This window comes from Neolamprologus multifasciatus, chromosome 12, assembly GCF_963576455.1.
Source record: "Neolamprologus multifasciatus chromosome 12, fNeoMul1.2, whole genome shotgun sequence".
NCBI classification, from domain to species: domain Eukaryota; kingdom Metazoa; phylum Chordata; class Actinopteri; order Cichliformes; family Cichlidae; genus Neolamprologus; species Neolamprologus multifasciatus.
The window spans coordinates 17,770,132-17,792,806 of record NC_140450.1 but is presented as its reverse complement, the minus strand read 5'-3'; the positions used below and the strand labels follow the sequence as shown (position 1 = coordinate 17,792,806).

At 39.9% G+C, this 22,675-nt stretch overlaps 3 protein-coding genes across 4 annotated transcripts; 2 read left to right on the top strand and 1 right to left on the bottom strand.

Annotated features, from left to right (window-relative positions):
* Window positions 1-72: 72 nt before the first annotated feature.
* Window positions 73-12,512, bottom strand: cfap251 (cilia and flagella associated protein 251). The gene is made up of 20 exons (XM_085179676.1): window positions 11,872-12,512; window positions 11,626-11,766; window positions 11,343-11,452; window positions 11,153-11,261; window positions 9,160-9,240; window positions 8,989-9,066; window positions 8,856-8,897; window positions 8,535-8,755; window positions 8,267-8,440; window positions 7,187-7,437; window positions 6,937-7,088; window positions 6,635-6,811; window positions 6,332-6,516; window positions 6,130-6,244; window positions 5,784-5,947; window positions 5,591-5,681; window positions 1,384-1,527; window positions 1,082-1,310; window positions 855-962; window positions 73-761 (listed from the first exon to the last, which is right to left on the bottom strand). The coding sequence occupies exons 1-20, from the start codon at window positions 12,064-12,066 to the stop codon at window positions 589-591; spliced, it is 2,940 nt and encodes a 979-aa protein (XP_085035802.1). The 5' UTR covers window positions 12,067-12,512; the 3' UTR covers window positions 73-588.
* Window positions 12,513-13,044: 532 nt separating this feature from the next.
* On the top strand, window positions 13,045-18,270 carry LOC146506744 (rab5 GDP/GTP exchange factor-like). 2 transcript variants are annotated; one of them, XM_085179681.1, is made up of 9 exons: window positions 13,045-13,339; window positions 14,431-14,604; window positions 14,804-14,931; window positions 15,625-15,776; window positions 15,858-15,927; window positions 16,010-16,145; window positions 16,277-16,371; window positions 16,651-16,907; window positions 17,003-18,270. In XM_085179681.1, the coding sequence occupies exons 2-9, from the start codon at window positions 14,447-14,449 to the stop codon at window positions 17,387-17,389; spliced, it is 1,383 nt and encodes a 460-aa protein (XP_085035807.1). In that variant the 5' UTR covers window positions 13,045-13,339; window positions 14,431-14,446; the 3' UTR covers window positions 17,390-18,270. The 2 variants fall into 2 exon arrangements, with proteins under 2 accessions (XP_085035807.1, XP_085035808.1); XM_085179682.1 differs by having other exon boundaries at window positions 14,428-14,604.
* A 1,089-nt stretch (window positions 18,271-19,359) lies between these two features.
* Window positions 19,360-22,648, top strand: psmd9 (proteasome 26S subunit, non-ATPase 9). Its single transcript, XM_085179685.1, has 6 exons — window positions 19,360-19,540; window positions 19,633-19,732; window positions 20,955-21,148; window positions 21,250-21,351; window positions 21,576-21,664; window positions 22,294-22,648. The coding sequence occupies exons 1-6, from the start codon at window positions 19,415-19,417 to the stop codon at window positions 22,319-22,321; spliced, it is 639 nt and encodes a 212-aa protein (XP_085035811.1). The 5' UTR covers window positions 19,360-19,414; the 3' UTR covers window positions 22,322-22,648.
* Window positions 22,649-22,675: the final 27 nt, after the last annotated feature.

Here is a 22,675-nt window from a genome sequence, read left to right as displayed (position 1 = left end):
CCGCCCACTAGTGAGACCCTGCAGCCACAGGCACGTTTCTGCAGCGAGGAAAGACGAGGGATCACGCTTCTGATTTGTGAAAATATCTTTAAGGATCGGGTTTAGTGGTTTGGAGACAAGGTTAGAGAAACAAGTCTGAGATGGTTTGGTGAGGATAGGTGATATAATCAGAAAAAGGGCTTTAGAATATTGAGCTGCAAGGTAGAAAGAAAAGAGGAAGACCTCAGAGAAGATCCGTGGGTGTGGTGAAGGAGGACATGCAGCAGGATGATTTGACAGAAGATCCTATGAAGCCAAATGATCCGCTGTGGCGACCCCTAAAGGGAGCGGCTGATAAGAGAACAAGACTTGTTTTAAATCTTCCTTTATTAGAATGCATTTTCTACATTTAACATGTGGAAGCGATTGTCATCAGAAACACTCAAATATCAACAGAAAAAAACTCTACTGCTTAACTGACTTTTTGTATTAGTATAAGATATAATGTTTTATATTTTAAGCTAAACACAGATTACACTCTACCTTATGTTAATAACACACACAGTAATACTGCTGGTCTTTAAACAGACCAGCAGAGCTAAAACCTCGTCATAAACACAGATTCTCAGGCAGACGTTTTTGGTTCATCACTCTGGGGGGGGGAAGACTTCCTGCTCTGCTCTGTTCTGCTGAGGACGTGAAGCCCAGGATCTGACCTGTGAATGTCTCCACAGATATCTCACTTGGGATCACAGAGTCCAGTGTATACTCTGAATGTCCACCTGAGTACATGCACAGAAAAACAGATTTTATTCTCAGCATTTATGTGAATTTTTTGGTAATGACTTGGAAGTATGTGTTGTTGTATTACACACTTTTAGGTTCAGATAGTCCCGCTCCTTCTTCCTCCTCCTCCTCCACATCATCGAGGCCTAAAAGAGCAGTGAAACACTCCACCACCTCTTCCTCTGTCATGTGTTCTCCTGGGTTTAATATCAAAATAACAAACGTGTTGGATGAGCCAATAAAAACTGACAAAAAAACATGGACCATAGGATTAAGATTTATAACCAGTAAGATGCTGACCAATCATTCTCGTTACCTCGAACCTGTAGAAGTTCTATCAGCTCTTGTCTCTGTAGGACGGGCTGTCCTGTGCTGTCAACATTCCCAAGGGCCCAAAAAGCTCTAACTAGATCACTGCTAGAGATGCTGAAGGCCGGCCGGTGGTTGACATACAGCTTGATAAATTCCTCCAGGTCAATGTCATTTACATATTTTCCTGTTTCAGCATACTTACTGAACTTAACTTCATTTTGCATGTCTTCTATCTGGTGAAGAAAATATGTTTAACTGTTATTAAAGGTTGAGATTAAGTGCCAGTTTTAGTTTCACTGAATTTACCTCTTGTTCAGTAGGATAGTACCCCAAAGCTCTCATGAGAGAGGAAACCTCTGACAAGGGGATTTTGCAAGACACTTGTCGTTTCTCCATCGAGTCCACGCCTTGATGATGGACTTGGCAGTAATAAAAAAAATCCTCCATCTCCTAAAGACAGAAGAACTCCTATTACTGATTAAAATGTCACAGTAAACAACAGTTTAAAAACTTGTACTAGGGCGAGGACTTATCTTATTTTCTTGTACTATTTAGAAATACATTTTATGCGTGGCCATGTGCATTGGTCTTCAGTTACGAGTGTCCAAAATAGTTGCCATATTTTTTTTTAATATATATTTCTCTGTAAATTCATTTTGTATAGCCATGCATAAAAAAGTGTAGGCTCATATTTTTTAAAGAAAAGTTCAGTTAAATAAGCAAAATTCATGCACATATGCCTTTCTCTCTGAAAACCAACAGAATTAAAAGCACAATGAAATTCATAAATCTAAGTCCATTAGATTAAATAAACTTTTTTGGGGAAAGTTGGGAAATGATTGTGTAGGTCATGTAGGTTTAAATTAAAAAAAAAAAAGAACAGCTCAATGAAATAAACACAATTTAAAAAGAAAAAAATTGTAAGTAAAAGGAGGAGAATTAATACATAAAATTTTAAGAACAGAGCTCTGTAAATTAAAAAAAGACATTTATATTAAGGTGCTTAATAACCAGAGATCAAACAAATACATACATGTATTGTAGTTTTGGGTGCACAAAATACCATATTATATAATGCCATTAATGCCAGTGGACATTCCCTGGGCACTTTATTAGTTACATGACGATTGTCCATGTTGGACCACTTTGCTTTCAGAACTGCTGAAAGTTAAAACTAAAAGTCCCATAGGGTCATAGTGAAGTTATTGTAATCTGAGGTAGTGCAAAAAGTGTGTAAATGTGTTTGGAATTTTTTTTATATCCTGACAGGTGTGTTCACCTGTCACAAAAAGAAGAATTATGGTAGAGTTATATAAAGGACTGTGGGAATTATTTTCTGTAGCATTCTTTATGGTAGCACTAAATCTGAGGGAGAATGAGCTCTGGTCCCTCTGTAGTGTGGAGCGGATGATTGAGAGCAGTTTGTTTAGTGACTTTCTGTCTCTCACTGACATGACAGAGGAACACAAAATGGAAGAATGTTTGATGACTGATGAGGTGTTAAGATTGGTGCTGTGTGGGGAGGGGGTCCGGTACTGTATCCTTTTTTGCTCGTTCTTGTTTCCTGAACTGAAAACCCTCTTTTTTCATTCATTAGGGCTTTCAGGTCAATGGTGATCCAGGGTTTGTTCTTAGGTAAACATCGGGCATGCTGTTTAGGACAATGGTATCCTTGCAGAAATTTATATAACTTGTGATACAACCCACGATTCTGATGATGTCATCCCCATGTGGCTTGTCCAACTCTGCATTGTCGAAGGGCAGTATGGAGCAGAACTTCGCAAGCTTCCTGAATCCACCTCATCACAGACTTCATGGCAACATGGAGTCTTTGAAGAACAGGGACATATTGAGATCTTAACAGGACCAGGTTGTTGTCTGAAATACCTACTGGGGGCAGGGCGGGGGCTTTGTATGCATTCCTGCTGTCTGCACATGTCTGTCAAGAGTTTTATTATCCCATGTTTTATAGTCCACATACTGCTGAATAGATGGCAGAGTGGAGTCGGTTGGTGCTCAGCTGAGCATTAAACCATCACCACCAAACTGAACCACCGATACAAGACAGGATAACCATGCTTTGATGTTTACGATATGATTGTTACAATAGAAATTGAGACTCATTAGACATCTGATGTTTTTTCCAATCTTCCCTGTCCAATTTTGGTGAGCTTGTGTGAATTGTGGCTTCAATTTCCTGTTCTTAGCAGACAGAAGTGGCACCCGGTGTGGTTTTTAGCTGCTGTAAGATTAGATAAGAGAGATAAGATAAAATAAAACTTTATTAATCCCTCAGGTGGGTTCCTCTGGGAAATTCGGTTTCCAAATAGCACAGCACCGACAGAAATTACAGAATGTGAGCAGAATACCATATATACACATATATAAATACAGAGACATATATAAATAAAGAGTATACAAAAGGGATAAATAGAATAAATAGGAATAAGAATACAAGGGAATTGCACATTTCAAGTATTGAAGTCTATTGCACCGTTGGTTATTAACAAAAAGAATTGCACAGTGAAGAGGCACTACAGCTTAATTGTTCCCCCCTCCTTTGTCCTCCTGTTTCCCCTCCCTCTCCCCTCCAGAGAGGAGTTAAACAGTTTGATGGCGTGTGGGACAAAGGAGTTTTTAAGTCTGTTGGTTCTTGTCTTTGGGAGAAGCAACTTGTCACTGAACAGACTCCTCTGGTTGTTTATGGCCGTGTGCAGAGGATGCCCAGCATTGTCCATAATGTCCAGCAGTTTTTTTAGTGTCCTTTTCTCTGCCACTGTCACCAGACTGTCCAGCTTCATGCCGACCACAGAGCCAGCCTTCCTGATCAGTTTTTCCAGCCTGGATGAGTCCTTCTTTGCTGTGCTGGTCCCCCAGCACACCACAGCATAGAACAGTACTCAAGCAACATCCTCAGGAGCTTCCTGCAGATGTTAAAAGACCTCAGCCTCCTGAGGAAGTACAGTCGGCTTTGGGCTTTTTTACACAGGTGCTCTGTGTTGCATGACCAGTCCACTTTGCTGTCCACCCACAGCCCGAGGTACTTGTACTTGTTGACCACCTCCACCTCCTCTCCCTCTGTCTTAACCGGCAGTGGACCTGCTCTGGACCTCCCAAAGTCCACAACCAGTTTCTTGGTCTTTGAGGTGTTGAGTTGCAGGTGGTTTGTGTGACTCCATGTGACGAAGTTCCTCACCAGACATCTGTAGTCCTCTTCCTGATCATCCCAGATACACCCCACGATGGCTGTGTCGTCTGCAAACTTCTGAATATGGCATAATTCAGAGTTGTAGCAGAAGTCAGAGGTGTACAGGGTGAAGAGAAGAGGGGACAGCACAGTTCCCTGTGGTGCTTCTGTGCTGCTGACCACAGTGTCAGACGTGATGTCCTTCAGCCTGACGTACTGTGGTCTCTCGGTGAGGTAGTCGGAGAGCCAAGTAACCAGGCAGGGGTCCACCTGCATCCTGTTTAGTTTTTCCTGAAGCAGGCAGGGCCGGATGGTATTAAAGGCACTGGAAACGTCAAGAAACAGGATCCTGACCGTGCCTTTTCCCTTATCCAGGTGTGAGTGGGCTCTGTGTAGGAGGTACAGGATGGCATCCTCCACTCCGACATCCGCTTTGTATGCAAACTGTAGTGGGTCCTGGGCATGTTGTACCTGTGGTCGGAGGAGGTTGAGGAAGAGCCGCTCTAGAGTCTTCATAAGATGTGACGTCAGTGCCACCGGTCAGAAGTCATTCAGCTCATTGCGCCGGTTCCTTTTGGGGACCGGGATGATGCAGGATGTCTTCCATAGGGCGGGCACTCTCCCCAGTCGCAGACTGAGATTGAAGACTCGTTGTACCGGCTCCCCAAGTTCAGCAGCACACGCCTTTAGCATCCTCGGACACACCTTGTCTGGGCCTGCTGCCTTCCTGGGGCGAAGCTTCCTCAGTTGCCTCCTGACCTGATCCACTGTGACACTGGGAGATGATTGGGGGATGATTGGGATGTCCTGCTGTAGCCCATCTGCTTCAAAGAGTTAATCTTCTGCATACGTTTGTTGCAAGAAGTGGTCATTTAAGTTACTGTTGCCTTTCTGTCAGGTCAAAGCAGTATTGATATTCTCCTCTGACTTGGGAAATCAGCACCACATTTTTTCCCCAGAGAACTGCCGCTCACTGGGTATTTAGACTCTGTGAAACGTAGAATTGGTTGTGTGGGAAAATACTCGCAGAGCAGCAGTTTTTGAAAAACTCAGATGAGCCCATCTGGCACTAACAACCATGCCACGTTCAAAGTTACTTAAATCACCTTTTTTCCCCATTCTGATGCTCAGTTTGGCCTTCAGCAGGGTGCCTTGATCATCATCTTGACCATGTCTACATACACTGCTGCCATATCCAAGCTGATATATTTGCATTAACAAACACTTGAGTAAGTGTGCCTCTAACATGTTTCAGTCTAAAAAAATCTGAATAATGCTATGCTTGTTTACTTAAAGCTCAGCAGAAAAAGGAAAAATTTTACTCACTCTGTAGAACTTGCCATCTCGTCCTCCCTCTAAGAGATTGTAAAAAGGTACCATGTCCTTTCCGCCGAAAGCGGCTGCTGCCTCAAGCACACTACATTCATCACAGGAAAGGAGACAGATTTCAGGAAACATCATTATACTGCTCTTTCATTTCGACTGATTACAAGGTCGCTATTTAGAAAAAAAAACATACTTCAAGTTTATTTCCCATGAGAGGACTGTGCAGTCTGCTCCTCCTGCTGTGAAAATGAATCTGCCATCATAGGAGCAGGCAAACGCAGACACTCCTGCTGAATGGCAGATCAAAGCATTCGACTTGTAGGGGTTCCCATCCAGTGGCAGAATCTGGAGACCCAACTAAAGAAAATACAAAATACTCTTCATGACAGTATCACTGTCAATGTGATGACAATTTGATCAGAGAAAAGAAAGACACAAAAGACTTCTGTATTCAGTCGACTGCAGGAATTTAAACAAGACACACCATTTGGTGGAAGTGAAAGTCAAACATTTGTCAGTAAAATACTGCAAACACTGACCTTTTCCATTGTGATGAACGCCAGGTAATATGAGTTTGTATCAGCTTTTTCAGACTTGGGAAGAACAACTATCTTTTTAATTGAAGAGCCATATGTTGGGCCTTGAAGGGTCTTTCTGTTTTTGTAAAACATGTAATAGAGATGCGTGAGTATTTTGCTGTGACACAACATCTGACTGATCTTGTTACAGTATTTTGCAGACCTGCACATCTTTGTTGTGCTGTTGAAAAGCCTCATCTTATATTGATCTGTGATGATGAGGAGAAACTGCTCTGCCGTTAGGGGAGGATACCAAGTCATGCACATTGGCACGCCGCTTTGCTCAATGCGCTCCGAGCTTAAGATGACAAGCCGGTCCACGCTGCTGTTCTCCAGGTCGTACTCCACCTTTTATTCAGTTCCACACAAGCACAGAGATTTGCGTGTACCATTATCAGTGTCAAAAACAGCCGCAGAAAACACTAAAGTAGACAAGAGTGCTGCAACTTAGACCAGGTAGACTAACCAGTTGGCAGTCCATTCCCAGAGAGAGTAGTCTGGGTTGGGTGCTGTCCAGGTGAACCCCAAAAAGAAGATCTTTGATGGGCTTGTAGTGAGAGTGGATCCTACCCAAATGCATCCACTGAGGTAAAGAGCCTTCTTTGGTGATCAAGTGAAACACTGACACTGCTTTTCCGGCATCCTGACAGACGCGCAAATCATAAATCATCTCACAACAACAACAACAAATGTTTCTGTAACAATGACAGCTCTAACAAAACTCAATACATTATAACAAATTCCAATCCACACAGTTCTCTCACTCACCGCAGTGGCGAGATATTTTGAGTCTGAGGAGAAGGTGATGAGTTGGATGCTGTCTTTGGTGTAATGTAAAGCTTCCTCTTGTTCACTCTCTAAGGTTCTGGCATTCAGTATGTGAACAGCTCCACTTGCAAAACCAACAGCCAGATATAATCCTGTTTAGAAATGAAATGTGACAAACAAAATCTAACAGCAGCTTTTACACACTGAGGATATGGAAGCACTTTTCTTTTTAAACATAGTCTGACCTTACCTTTAGGGTCAAATGTGACACACTGAATCTGCTTCTCTGTGTTAAAGACCTTTCTTCCACTGCGTACTTTGCTGCTATAGTCCCACATTTCTAAAATGCCTCCGTGGTTGCCAGTGACCACAGCTGACTGACTGGGGTGGCATGTCAGTGCATGTATAGGCTCATAATCCTCGTCCAGCACAATTCGAGTGATGAGGCTCTCTGCATTCACATGCACAACTCTGTGACTGACAGTGGTCACAGTGAAGTTCCTGCAGAAAAAGACAGGTCAGCTTGCCTAAAAATGTATAATCTGTATTTTCATTATGCTGTGTAAAACAGTTCAGCGTGAAGATATAGTATCGGGTTCAACATAACAAATGTCCTGATGGCTTTGAGCCAGTAAAAAAGTGTGTGGCCTATGTTGATTGGCCAGCACAGATCAATTCCTCTGTGAACACAAATGGATGCTCACTATTATTTTCTTTTAATGTCTTTAAACTACCTCTGCACATAAATTAAAAGAAGAAAAGTGAACTTTTTGTAAGTAAAGTAAGTAAGTAAAATTTATTTACATAGCACTTTTAAAGCCAGGAATCTGTTACAAAGTACTTTACAGGGAATGTAAAAATACATCAGACAAAAAAAAAAAAAACATATTACACAAGAACATTACCCAAACGCCTGTCTAAACAGATGAATTTTTCAGCTGTTTTTTAAAATAAGCCACAGTTTTGTCTGCTCCTGTCCACCACAAGTTTGTTAAACATAGCAGTACCACGAACGCATATAAGGAGAAGTAGGTAAAATAGAAGCTGTCTGTCTTGTATTTTTGCTGAGTGCTGACAGAAATAAATCCATCTCTCTCTAGCAATGGTACCTGCAACGTACAGGGCTGAATTTAAAAAGGGAAGCAGTGGTTACTACAGTGCATCAAGCTTTAGATTTATTATATAAAATATAAATCTACCAATAATATTTGCTATGTACTTGAGTATAGAAAGTAATCAGACTGGTGTCTCTTTTATGGCCAGTAAAAGTCTGATGTACTGGTTCAGTGGCTCTTTAGGCTGAACACTGTAGTAGAGTAAATTTGTATACCTGGTAATTAAGGGTTTGGAATCCAGTCTGTACTCCTGCTGCCTCTTCTTCCACTCTTTGGAAAATGAAATAGAAACAATGGCATCCAGATTTAATTCAGTGTACCAAGCGAGCAGGGTGAATTTGCCATTGTAAAAGCAGATGTGGCTCTGAGTATTGCAAGTTACGATGCAGCTGTGCAAGCATACAGACAAAGATAGATTAGGAACCGGTAAATGCAGGTCACAACTCACATGCAACAACAGACAATATTTCTTGCTGTGCCCACCTGTCGGTGACGGCCAGAACAGTGATTTGCTGTTGCTGGAGGTTGATTCGATTGGCCGTGTCTTCTTTCACAAGCCACTCAACAACACCCCCTCCAGAGGCTATTAAGATCTTAGGCTCTTCCCAGTGAAACACAGACCGACTGAGAGACATATTTGCCACACCAAAATTTTCAGAGCGGTCCGAAGTAAATTCAGCAGCACCGCTGGTTTCCTTATTGAACTGTAATGGCAAAACACACCAGAACACAAATCAATATATTCAGTTACATAATGAGACAGACAGTTTAATAACAACTTCAAATTTAGAAGATTATCTTCACCTTCTTGAACTTCAGGTCAGTGTACTGCAGACTTCCACTTGCCTGAAAAAGGATGAGTCTATCACTATCACAATAAATACATAACAGTTGTAATATGCTTTAAAAAAAAACAAAACTGAACAGCTGAACTCACGCTGCTGTAGAATAACACATGACTTTCACTGCTGCTGAGCAGCTGAGAGCTATTCTTCAGCCTAAACATGATGTAATCCTGAAAAACAGCTTAACACTTCAACATCTGTTCACCACAGTGCCGTTTCCATAAAGCAATGGTGCTATTGACATACTGAGAAAGCATATTTACCTGAAAACCATATTTAGGATTGAGCTCAGTAAACCACAAAGGCTTTTCTGATTCATTGGTCCAGTCCCAAATGCACACACGCTGAAAAGATTGCCATATAATTTAAGCAGATTGTCAGTTCATGAAAAGTTTGCTTTTACCATACAGGCACTGTTTGTCCTACCAAATTCAAAAATATAATGATCTTAGCTGTTTTTAAGCTTGGAAAACAGCTCAGATTGGCCACACACAAATATATATATATACATATATACATATTTGAAAGAGAATCCTGTTGTGTTTGTATGTAAGTGTTTCTAAGACCAGGAAGTGTTGCTTAATATAAAATTTCGTGAAGAGCATGTTTCATAATCTCAGCAGTAACCTCTTTTCTTTTTAGGTGTATCTAAACTGTGGGTGTCAGTGTAACTGTTATATGTAAAATAAAATGTGATAATAGTATAAATAACTATGTAATTGTAATTTTGTATACGTTTGGACAGTTCTGGTTAAATAACTGACTTACACCATTTTGTGTGAAAAGGACAGCATACAATGTGCAAAGTTATCAATTGCTCCCTCTCACAAAACATCCTCAGAATCAGCTTTTTTGTGTAATAGCTGCAGTATATTTAAATAAGCCATACAAAATGTTACCTTCCACATCAGCAGCATTCTCTGAGCTACACGCCTCATGATTGCATAGGAGGGGGTCAAAAATTGCACTATTTGGTTCACTTTTTCACTAAAATTGTTTCATCATTGCGATATGGCCAAACTGTCAACATTTCACAGTCTATACTTACAAATGTTGAAATTTGACTATATTAGACATTTCTTTTGACCAGGAAGTAACAGGGCTAGAAGATTAGTCTGGTATTAAAATTTAACTAAAAGGGAGACCTTGCATGCGCTATAACTTGTTTTGACCAGCTGCAGTCATGTTAAAAAGAAAGTGCACACTTACTGCTTTAGCAGCCAGGTGATGATAGAGATATTATATAAATATAGACAGATAAATGTAGAAATATAGATATAATATGAAATGTAAATCTAATCTAATAATCTTTGCTGTACACTATATGCTTATCAAATGCTTTTGATTAACTGATCCTCATCAAGTGTGAGCACCTCTATAACAGGAGAAGTTTTGGCAGTTTGCTGGTCTGGAACTTTCAGGTTAGGTTTGTATTAATACAGTCTCACAGTCTTCCCAGGAATGGATGTCTCAGCAAATCCACCCCTGCTCAGAGAAACTGCAAAAAAAACCCAAGAGCTACATTGGAGACTCTAAAGTCCTCGGTTTGCATGATAAATGCTATATTTAGAAAATTAGAAAAAGACTGATCAAGTATGGCTGGTCTAGAAGGGCTGTCATGATAAAGCCTCTTCTCTTCTAACAAGAAGATGGCAAAACAGGTTAGTTTTGCAAAGTTGCATCCGAACAAATCACAAGACTTATGTAACAATGTTCTTTGGACAGATGAGACCTAAGTGGAGATTTTAGGTCATAATGTCAAAGTTTGGTCAAAGATTTTAGTCAGAGTCCAGACCTCAACCTGATTAAAATGCTGTGCTGGGACCTTAAGAGAGTTGTGAATAAATGAATACCCACAAACCTCAATGTCAAAAGTTTTCCACAATAATGCAAGAGACTGATAAAGTCATACAGAAAATGGTTATTGCTACTAAAGGTGGTTCTAAAAGCCACCGATTCATGGGGTGTACTTATTTTTTCACAAAAACCGTCCTGCGAAACCTTCTTTTCCATATGACTGCCAATCCCAAATGGTGATATGACTCTTAAAAAAATGACCTAAAATGACTAAAATGCAGTTTCATTGAAATATTAGAAAAACAAACTTAAAAAAGAACGATTAATTTAGATACATTTTACTGATGCTGCTATCATTTTTTATTTTCCATACACATATTATGATTACAGTGATTTATTTTTTATTTGTATTTTTTGTACAAATTTTATATTGTGACAGTCCTGAGCTGCCATACTTACTTGAAATTCTTCTGTCCCAAGTGTTGCCAGATGTTTTGTGTCGCTTGAAAACGCTATTGCTATGACACCGGCGTCAGGGTGACAGTCAAACAACGTGTTCACAGGAATACTGTAACATTTATCAAATAGGTGGTTACCATTGAGAGCAAGGTTAATGCAGTGAAAATGCCTGTGAAGAATGAAGAGATACCCAGAGTAGGAGTCCCATATGATCACCATGCCATTTGGTCCCCGGTCTGCTGTTGCAATCCAGCGTCTGTCTTCACTCACACACATAGAAGAAATGGAATGGGAGTGCCCCTGAAGACATTAAGGAGAATATATAAATCTGCATACCTGTTATGAAAAGATATATACTGTGAACATTTAACATGAAAACCCAGGCTAACATGATCTGATTTCTCAGACTGTTTATTGCAACTTAAAGCAATGACTTACTCTTACATTGTTCAAAAAGCTGAAGTGATTTTTACCTTAAGCATGTGCCGGGACTTTGAGGTGTGATTGTAAATAATCCCAACATGAGCCGCAGCATAGAGCAAAACCAGCTCATCCTGGTCTTGCAGAGTGAAAACGGGAAGAGCAGGGTTCTTGCCACAGATGAAATCTAGTGACTGGATGAAGGACAGGTTTAGGGTATTGCCAAGAATATATGAAGTAAAACAGACAAATACTTTCAAATTACACTCAAATATAAACACTGATTGGGACATACTTACCAGTACATGTGCTTCAGCATCAGTTGTCTTCTTTGAGAAAAGTGTATCTCTAGTTGCAGTGTAGACTTGAGACTGCCCAGTCCTCCTCGGTATGTCAGAGTTTTCCTTTTCTTTATCCTTACCTGCGTCTCTCCTGTCCTGTTCTTGTTCCACTACTGGGTGCTTTTCAGCTTCATAGCTTGTGGGTGGCTCCATTATGATTAACCTTACCTTTTGGTACTTATATAAGCCTTCTCCTTATTATCCTTGTCTTAAATTAACTGTAGGCCAAATAGTAACAGAAATACAACACATTTAAGCTCTATTCGATATTTGCTCTTTTTAATTTTATTCCTACCAAAATTTAAAGTTTTCGTCTGTTCTGTCTGGCTGCTACTTGGAGGAAAGCGTTTCGTTGCCTAGTTACAGAAGATCAACGGATGAGCCTTTTCAAATTAAAAGCATGATAGTCACAAAAGCACTCGAAAGCATTAAAGGTGGGGGGAAATGCTTTCCTTTCGATATGAAAACACAGGAGGATCTTTCTGGTCATTTAATATGTTTATTTATTGTAATTGTTACATTACATTATAGGATAATTACTGTCAAAAGAATAAACATTGTACTTTCTTTGGTGCTCTTAGTAAGCCAGGAATGTCCTAAATAAGTTTAGCATAGACATTCCGATGAAAACAATTGTCAACAAAAAAAAATTCAATTGCCTTAAAAAAATTATGAAATAAAAATTATTATAGTTGCTCCAGTTCTAATTGATGTATCACAGGTTCTGAACAGTGCTCCATGCAAGAAACCCAATAAAAACATAATGAGTGGTCAAAGCTGCCATATATGCCCTTATAGATTTGGTTTGGAAAGCTCTGTGGGTGATCTACTAACCGCTGCTTGTTTTATTCAAACACAAACCAGTTCACTTAGCCCTGCCCCCTGACATTTATGATCTGTGAGGTTGACAGATAAAATAAACTCACGATACACTGTATCATATTTAATCAAATAGTGGCATGATTAAATATGTTTTTAAATAAAAAAATGTGTTTTTTTTTTAAAGATAAAAGCCACGATAGACAAGATTATGTGGTTATTAACTATAATAATTCGAGATCGCATAAACCAAAAGGATGTTTTATTTTGAAATCTACAGATGCTCTGTATATATAAAGCTTTTACTTTGAAGGGTCGACACGGTGTCCAAATACCTGTACTTTCACGGTTTCCTTCTGGATGGTTTTTCCGGTTGCACGGCTTTAGAAGCAGCGGACTTTCTGGTTCTGTTTCGTGCCATTGGGCGTTATTAATGTTTGCTACCTGTTCTTAGCCTTTCGTTTTTTCTTACTAAATGTCTTCAACCGAGGTCTGAAAGGTTCTCGTTGTCATTATGAAGCGTTTATGACTGTGACGACTCCAGAAAGTAAAGGAGCGCTTTGATAAGATAACAGCTGAGGCTGGTAATGGTTTTATCAGCTGACAGGTGAGACTGACGGTTGTGTTTAAAACGAGGTTTTGGTGACTGATTTAATGATTGACTGGTCACTCGCTTTTAGTTGGTACTAGCATTAGCATTAGCCAGCGGTTCTTGTCGCCAATCCCCCTCAGCTGACAGTCAGCCGCTCCAGCTTGAGATGCTAACGGCTAACACCCAACTCTTATACACTCGGGTATTAGACATTATGCCTTCATTGAAAAGTTTTGAATAAAATGTTACCACGAGGCTATAGCCTTTTGCAATAGTACTCGATTCTGCCGAACAAATTAGTTAACTCTCAGCGCCATAGAAATGTATAAGACGTCTTAGGATACTAGGATATTTTAGGATATTTTTCACTCACTGGACACTTTAAGTAGACCTTGCTAGTGTCGGGTTGGATCCCCTTTTGCAATCAGATTGGCCTTAATGCTTCACGCTATAGATTCAGCATTGAACCGGAAGCATTACGCAGAGATTTTTGTCCATATTGACATGACAGCATCACACTGTTGCTGCAGATTTGTCAGCTGCACATCTATGATGTGAATCTCCCGTTCCATCACATCCCAAAGGTGCTTTATTAGAACACTGGTCATAGAGGGATGGAAGTGGTGAGCAACAATACTCAGTTATGCTGTGGTGTTTAAGCAATGCTTAGTTGGCACTAAGGTTCAAAGTTTGCACAGCACCACCAGCCTGAACAATTGATACAAGCCAAGATGGATCCATGCATTAATGTTTTCTGACCCTGTGCCAAAATGGAATTTGGACATTTTTCCAATCTTATATTTATCAGTTTTAGTTGTCCAGTTTAATGTTCTTTGCGTCACTGCAATTCTGACATTATGTGGTCATCCAGAATCATAAAATGAGACTTGGTTGAGTTTTTTTTTTTTTCTTTAAATTTTCACAGGGTGATGGGCTATGGTACGCATAACCAGGCTATAGTTTCAAACACACAGCTGAGCTTTCTTTAAAAATACTGACCTTTTTTATAAGACAAATATTGAGTAGTTAAGTATAATAATAATGATGATAAGTATAGTGGAACTTTACTTTTTTTGTGCTCTAAAGCTGAATTGTACGTCCAGCAGGTAGCACATAAAAGACATGTGGATGGATAAACAGAGAGGAATCAGAGTTTCTCAGGAGGAGCTGCTCTGTAAGAACGCCTGTGGTTACTATGGAAACCCAGCATGGCAGGGTTTGTGCTCCAAGTGCTGGAGAGAGAGGGCACGGGCCGCTGGAACCCCGAGAGAAGAAATTAGGTAAACTTTATTCACGCTGTTACGATTGCACATTATGTTAAAGTATATTGAAAATGTATGTGAGAATACTGTCCTTTAATATGACATCTGGATATGTGAGGGTATAACGCATCAGTCTAAATACAGATAGAGAGACCTTCCATTTGTTTTCTGTCTCTCAGCTCGGGACAGAGATGTCTAATCCTTTCATTCCTCGTAGACCGCGCAGTGATGGAACGCTCCCCACATTCTCCAAATTTGAGGAGAAGAAAAACATTGAGAAAGGTCGTCGAATTAACACAGTGAGAAGACTGTTCTGGGGCAGCCCATCGCCTCCAAAACCTCAAGGTAAACCTTTAGTTTTGTGGTTTTTGTAAAGTCATTATTAGGTCAACAGCCAGTTACAGCAGCTACCCCCATTTGAAGTTGCCACAGCACATCAGCTGCCTCCATTTCACCTTCTCCAAGCATCCTCCTCTGTCACACAAACCAAGGTGGCCCTTTTTACTTTCTTTCTGCAATCCTGTCTCTCTGAAATACTCAAAAAGAAGAATAACTTAATACTACCCAGCTCCTCTGAATAGAAAGCCAGAATTCTTCCTCTAAACATTGTCATTAAGTCCATGAAGGTAAAAGTTTTAACGTTCCCTCAGTATTTTTGCTGTCTGTAAGAAAAAAAAACCCCCAGCAAAATGCAGAGAATAAGGCAACAGACTTTACTAATAATCACTGTACATAAACATCCACCATACCTTCTGCTGAACCAGAATGCACTATATATACTGTTTTGGTCTTTTGTACACATCCAAATTATACATACCTATATACTATATATACTATTACCAGGCCTCTGGAGAACCTCAAGACATGTTAAGGATGTAATTTACCCATATTATATAGCTGTGTTGGATCAAGGACACATCTAAAACCTGCAGGACACTGGCGCTTGAGGCCTAGAGTTCCCTCACCCCTGGATTAGATTATCTGGCTATCTGTTTGGATTTTGCTGCCTCTTCACCTTTTGACTATTTGTCCCTCCAGAGTCTTCTGAAAGCCGTGCAAATGTGTTAAAAGCCTACGAAAACCTTGAGCCTGGAGACTTCACTGGTTTCCTAAAGATACTTCGGAGTCCTCCTTCCCAGCGCTTGCAGTCCCGCTGTACAGCTTTTCTCAACACAATGGAGGCATACCATGTAAGCAGTTTAAGCATCTAACACGACAATTATGTCACGAGTTAGAGGCATCCTGATCATCGATTCACGTCATCTTTGCAGGATCTGCCGGTGCAGAAGCAGTCAGACCTCGTGCAGGATTTTTATCAGTCTTTTGCTGAATATTTTAGCAGTGAGTACAGATCTGTTCCAAACTGTGTATGATACAATATTTGTATTTAAAGTGGCTTTTAAATCGCTGTTTATGTTTTCAGGTTTTCCTGAAGCTCAGGTCACTCAGATAATGGAGCATGTAGAGAAGTTAATAATGACACGGCTGCACAAATGGGTTTTCTGCCATGACAGCTGTGATGATGAACAGAAGGACCTGGCTCTCCAGAGAAGGATCCGGTACATCAGCTGTGTTTTGTTTTGGTTTTACCCATCATGGAAAATAACCTCAAACTTCTTATCTTGAGTTAAAAGTCAGGATTAGAAGTTTTGTGTTTTTGTTTTTTATAACTAATGTCTCTTATTTGCAGTTCTTTGAACTGGGTTACGCCGCAGATGCTAGGCGTACCTTTTCCTGATGAAAAGGTCTCTGTCACAGGCGACCCCTTTCTGCCTGCTATAACTGGTGATTTAAAATCTCAATACTTAAATGAGCAGTTTGACATGGTGGGAAATGCATTTGTTTGCTTTCTTATTTAAAAATTGCATCAAAAGATTCATGTCATGAGCAACTTTGATGCTGGTAACAGGCTTGCCAACTGCAGCCTCGTATTTAACTCCCTGACATAAGAAAGTAAAAATGCATTTCCCAAAATGAAAAACTGTTACTTTAATGATAAAGGGAGGCATATTTTGTCAATGTCATAACATTTGAAATGAGTTCCAGCCTTTATTTTTCCCACAGCCATAATCGAAATGGATGCCAAACGAGCCCCTCAAGACAAACTGGCCTGCGTTTCCAAATGCAGCCAGCATGTCTTCGAAGCCCTTTCCCTCTCAAACAGTGAGCCTGCTAATGCTGATGACTTCTTGTCAAGCCTGGTTTACGTGGTGCTGAAGGCCAATCCGCCTCGCCTCCACTCCAACATGCAATACGTGATTCGTTTTGGGCTCCCTCACAGTCTGATGGCGGGAGAGAGCGGCTACTATTTCACAAATTTGGTGAGTTGGCTGAAAAGTTCCTCACCCATCATACACCACAGGGTGTTGTTAGACCTGTTAATAACTCATACTGGTGTCCATTTGTCTTTATTTAGTCCTGTGCTGTGGCCTTCATTGAAAAGCTGGATGGGCCGGCACTCAGCCTCAGTCCAGAAGAGTTTGAAGGCTACATGCTGGGTCAGCGTACTCCCTGTGCATTAAACAGGAGGCAGCAAGTGATCAGTGACACACAGAACCTGCTAGAAGACCTCAAAGGCAGGCAGGAGAAGCTGGACCAAGGTATGGATGCTCTCAATGCGCAGCTACAAAAGTGGGTGCAAGAAGTTCATTCACAGCTGGATGAGACGAGAAGCCAATTTGTCCTGGCTCAGAAGGAGATAACGGCTCAGAAGGAGGTTTTGTTGTCCACTCAGGATAATAAGGAGGAGTCAGTGCTGGTGCTTGAGGATCAAGACGGAGGTTTGAGGGAAACCGGCTGTTAGACATTTCTATTAATAGAATAATAAGAATTATTATTAATAATTATTATTAATAATAATATTAATCTGGCACTTGACTTTATTTAATTGTCAGCACTAACATTTGTAGGCTGCAGGACAAATAAAGCATACTTTCCAGTGCCACATTTGCACATGCTCCCACTGCAGGAGTAGGGCATTTGTAAGCCAGCTGAAGATGAAGGAAACTTTATGCATGCAGTAACACAACGTTCACAGAGGTTTTAATGACTTTAGTCCAAATTATTTGCCCGTCTGTCCAATTTAAGCATTGAGCCAATAAATTACATTCCATTTTCCAATAAGAGATCTCATATGTACCATTTAAGCACTCAGGGTACACAGCACTTACAGATGTAGAACAAACACTTTACGATACTTATTCACTATGATAATTTTGAATAGTTTTATACCATTGTGCCTTTATGTATGCTGCTCTGAAATTCCAAAGTAGGCTACAGGACAAGTTGGTGTGACTGTTCTTGACTAAAAGTCAGGTGTGTATTTGTGAAAGCTGTGTATTTGTTCTCAGTACGTGGGTGCAAAAAATGTTTAGCATGCACAAGCTGCACGTTGTTTACAGCTCTAGAAAGATTTCTGAAAAAAATCCAAGGGCTTCATCTAAAGATCTGTGATTGTATGTATCTAATATATTAAAGGTGACACATGATTGAATGTAATGTGTTTGGGTGTTTTCCTTCACTAAAGCAGATGATTATTTGCCATATCGAGAAGTTTTAGAAACTTGGCTTTTTGGAAAGTCAGACAGGTGTCAGATGTTGAAATGACTCAGTCCAATGATTAACTGATAGTCCAAACCTGTTCCTCCTTTACTAATTTCCATTAAAAGCTTTTTTTTTTTTTTTTTTTTTTTAAAAAGTTTAAAAAAAAAACAAAACTTTATCATATAAATGGAAAACTGAAAGGTTTCAAATTCCTGCTGAGATCCTAGTAGTAATAACTGTCTGCATCTTATATGATAAAAATAAACTGATTGAAAAAATAAATATTAGTATACTGGAAAAATAAAGTACTCAAAAAAGCTCCACACTAATGTTTTGGTGAGGGCAAAATAGTGATAATCTCATGCAACTTCAAAACTGTTATTTACAACCAGCATTACTGCATCATCACGAGGGGAGGGGGGGGGGGGGGTCCTAGTCATTCAGGATATACAGGCAATAAGGTGACCTAATTTTTTTGGTGAATATTGTTGCCTAATCTAGATCTTCAGTCGAGTGGAAGAGAGCCTGGGCATAATAACTAAGAGTAAAGTCGCATATAAACACATAGTGAGTGAAGACCAAATGCTCAATGCATCATGGGAAGCCCCCAGCAGGCAAGGTTCATATAGTGTAACTAAGGAAGGGTTAGGGTTAAGGTCACCTGATCCACTCCTAACAATGAGCTATATCAAAAAGGAAAGTTTTAAACCTAATCTTAAAAATAGAGAGGGTGTTTCTCTCCCAAACCAAACGAGCTTGTTCCACAGCAGAGGGCCCCGAGAGCTTACAGCTCTGCTTCTCAGATGGAAGCAGGTAGAGGACAAAAAAAAAAAAAAAATCTGAGCTGAGAAATGCACAAAAGGAAGAATCATTGATCACTGTTGTGTATGAGTTGTCGGAAGTTTTTTTTTTCTTTGTACTGATGGAACCCAGTGGTGAACGTGTTTTCCACTGGAGTATAAAAAATATAAGCCAAAGTTTAAATGTTCCAGTTTAGGTATTTTTTTAGAAATTCTATATGTGTCATTTAAATTATTAGTTATTTCATTCTAATTCTGCGCTTTTCGGCTGTAGTTGTTTTGGACAACATAACAATGACCAACAATAATTACTACTAATTTCATTATTATTTGTGCTGGTGGCAGTAATACCAGTTTAAAGATCGTCTAAAATGTTTTCGTACAACGAGCAAATCATTGAGGGACAGCGGAGCGCTTTACTGCCAAATAAAGACAAGAGAAGAAGAAAAACAGGCGTTACACCGGAAGCACTAGTTGGAGTAGCCATGAAGATGACAGATGAAAACATTTCTGGAAACTCCGAAATAACAATGGATGATGTTAAAAACCTCATTAAGAAGAAAGATGAAATTGAAGAGCAGATAAAGGCGTATTACGATGTCCTACAAGACGTAAGTCGGCGACCATATTATTAGCAAAGCGTAGCACAAAGCTAAGTCACAGTAAGGTTTTTTTAATCGCCTTTGTTTACTTTTATTTACAGCAGGGGGTCGGAGTTGAAGACTCTTTGGTGGATGCGGAGGGTTACCCACGAGCAGATGTTAATCTGTACCAGATCAGGACGGCAAGGCACAACATTTCATGTCAGTGGTTTCCCTGACAGCTGGAGACACGCATGTCGTGTTTGACTGTGTGGCAGATAATGGTCTCTTTATGTTGTGTGGCAGAAAAACCGATGTATGCTATCAAAGCACAACCTGACATCTCATAATTTACGCACACACCACGTGTGCGGTGCATTTTTAAAAGTTAAAGTAGTATTTCAGATAACTTATCTACGTTCCCAAGGCATGATGAAACAAAAGTACATGTTGATGGTCACTAAAAGATTTTAAAGATGACACCAACAGATAATTCTATTTGGTTTTAATATGTAGTAAGCATTTTAAATGCCGTTTATTTTTCTACAATGTAATACACTTGCCAGAGTGTACACCAGACTGCACCCACCTTTGCCTTCAGAGCTGCATTAATGCTTCAATGCATAGATTCAACAAGGTGCTAAAAATGGGATGAACATGTTCAGCAACAATACTCTGGTAGGGTGGGAAGTTTAAATGATGCTCACTCAGTACTAAGGACCCAGAGTGGACCAAGAAAATATCCCCACCACCATTACACCACCATAATCTACTTGAACTGCTGATGCAGTGGATTCGTGCTTTTGTTGCAGCAGAAATGAAAACTGATCAAACCAGGAAACATTTTTCCAATCTTCTGTTGTTTGATTTTGATGAGCCCCTCCCAATTGTAGCTGTAGTTTCTTGTTCTTAGTTGACAGGTGTAGCGCCTTGTGTGGTCTTCTGTTGCTGTAGCTTATATGTTTCAATGTTCCAGATGTTGTGAGTTCAAAGATACTCCAGCATAGCTTAAATGAGTGTTGTTGGTTTTTTTTGAGTTACTGTTGCCTTCCTATCAGTTTGAAGCCATTCTTATCTGACCTCTGACATCAGCAAAGTATTTTCACCCAGAGAACTGCCACTTACTGGACATTTTCTGTTTTTCTGACCAGTCTCTGTAAACCCTAGAGATGGTTGGTTGAGAAAATCTCAGCAGATTCTAAAAGACTCAGACCAGCCTCCCTGCTACATTCACTGTAGCTGCTGCCATGTTATTGGCTGATTAGGTATTTGCATTTACAAGCAGTTGAACAGATGTCTTCAACAAAGTGGCTATTGGGTGTATATTATATATTTTTGTTTACTTAATATGTTATTTAATGTTTTAATGTATACTTATTATTTATTATATTTCTTTGATTTCAGATTGGTTTTAACCCTATTAAGATATTTATTCTATACTCAGGCCTACAGAACGATCACAAGGCCATCATGGCGGAGATAGAAGAAGCCCTACACAAGTTACATGCTCGAGAGAAAGCCAAGCGGGAACAGGATGAGGCAGAAGCCCAGGAGGAGGCGATGGAACATCAGGTTACGCTGCCTCCACCTTTTGCACAGGTTGATGCTGTGACAGAGGGATCACCTGCCTGTGGAGCTGTGAGTGATGTGAACTTTTGTAGCTAGCAGCTGTTTTCAGTTTGTACTGCAAAACATTGGGGGGGTTCTCCTATAATTTTAGTGATTGTTTCTTTTAAAAGGGGCTCCGAGTCGGTGATGAATTGATCGAGTTTGGTTCTGTGAACTCAGGGAACTTTCAGAACCTCCAGAATATTGCTTCTGTGGTGCAACACAGTGAAGGGGTAAGAACCACAGAAAACTCAACAGGCAATTAATCAAACTTCATTTCCTAATATTCCATTACAGTTTATTTTTGTTGATGCATGAAGCTTATGATGCATAAGAAGTCATACTTTGCATATAATTTCATTTGTATTTAACTTTGTATTTTTTGTTTTTGTTTCTTGAAAGCATCTCCCTTGTTGTTATTTGAGTCTGCAAACTGTAATTTGACATTCCTCTGCAGAAACCATTGCACGTCTCGGTGATCCGGGCTGGCCAGAAAGTTCAGATGAGCCTGACTCCACAGCGGTGGTCAGGTAGAGGTTTGCTGGGGTGAGTGCACGACTGTGGCAAAATGACATGTTTGACATAGACTAAAGCTCTCCCCCAGCTCAGGGGATGCATCCTTTAAAGGCTGACAGTGTTGCAGCACTGTAGCAAAGTCTCTCCCATTTCTATGCTGCCAACTAAGTTTGTGTCCTATCACATCTTCTGGGAAAACGCCATTCTAAATTTTTACTGGATATAAAATCCAACACCTGCTCGGGGCTGTGAGAAGTTTTCACATTTAAAAATGAATGAATGAATAATTAATTTTCTTGCATCATCTGAAATACTGTGGTTTATTCTCTCACTCTCATATCCCTCAAAAATATACTACTCTACCTCTGCTGCTGTCACAGTTGCAGCTCAGTGTGGGCTTTGTGTCCTATGTAGTACACACCTTCAGAGGATGCAGCTCCAGAGTTGTACAAGTTTGGAGATTAATAGATATTTGTAAACAAAAACAAGTGATGCCCTCAATGACAAGAAAATGCTGAAAAATTGTTTCTTGGCATATTATTTCTACAATTTGCCATGTAGTGACACTAGTAAAACACTTTTTAGTACACATACTTAAAATTCATCATATCACGTCCATAAGAAGTAAAAAGTTATTCTTGATTTTTTGTATTTTTCAGATGTAACATCGTTCCAGTTCAGCGATGATCACCCTAACACTTAAAGTTTGAAAACTCTCTCTCTGGCCTTTTCACTACTTTATGGGAACTTGGAACAATATCCCTTATTCCAGTTTTCAGAACAGGATGTATGAAAATAAAGCACCTCTGTTCAAGAAGTCATGCTGAGTTTACTGAGTGTGGAGCTGAACCTTGATTTCTGTGTGTTTTAAAAGCAGCTTTATGGTGTTCAGTGTTGAGGGTTTGATTTCCTGTTGGAAGCACAGCTGGACACTTATTTATTCGAAGTGATGATGAGCTGACTGTGAGAACATGTCTGATTTGCAGTACTCTGTTAATAAAGGCTTATTTTGAACTCTGTGGAGAAAAAAAAACACCCAAA

What these genes read in the sequence shown, in the direction of transcription:
- cfap251 (XM_085179676.1), bottom strand. Translation starts at nt 12,066, where the DNA reads ATGGAGCCACCCACAAGCTATGAAGCTGAAAAGCACCCAGTAGTGGAA. An exon ending in ATATGGGACTCCTACTCTGG is followed by an intron (nt 11,262 to 11,342) that starts GTATCTCTTCAT and finishes TAAATGTTACAG; the next exon opens with TATTCCTGTGAACACGTTGT. An exon ending in TCATGGGAAATAAACTTGAA is followed by an intron (nt 5,682 to 5,783) that starts GTATGTTTTTTT and finishes TGATGAATGTAG; the next exon opens with TGTGCTTGAGGCAGCAGCCG.
- LOC146506744 (XM_085179681.1), top strand. Translation starts at nt 14,447, where the DNA reads ATGTGGATGGATAAACAGAGAGGAATCAGAGTTTCTCAGGAGGAGCTG. An exon ending in ACCCCGAGAGAAGAAATTAG is followed by an intron (nt 14,605 to 14,803) that starts GTAAACTTTATT and finishes CATTCCTCGTAG; the next exon opens with ACCGCGCAGTGATGGAACGC. An exon ending in GCTACTATTTCACAAATTTG is followed by an intron (nt 16,908 to 17,002) that starts GTGAGTTGGCTG and finishes GTCTTTATTTAG; the next exon opens with TCCTGTGCTGTGGCCTTCAT.
- psmd9 (XM_085179685.1), top strand. Translation starts at nt 19,415, where the DNA reads ATGAAGATGACAGATGAAAACATTTCTGGAAACTCCGAAATAACAATG. An exon ending in ATTACGATGTCCTACAAGAC is followed by an intron (nt 19,541 to 19,632) that starts GTAAGTCGGCGA and finishes TTTTATTTACAG; the next exon opens with CAGGGGGTCGGAGTTGAAGA. An exon ending in TCAGGTAGAGGTTTGCTGGG is followed by an intron (nt 21,665 to 22,293) that starts GTGAGTGCACGA and finishes TGTATTTTTCAG; the next exon opens with ATGTAACATCGTTCCAGTTC.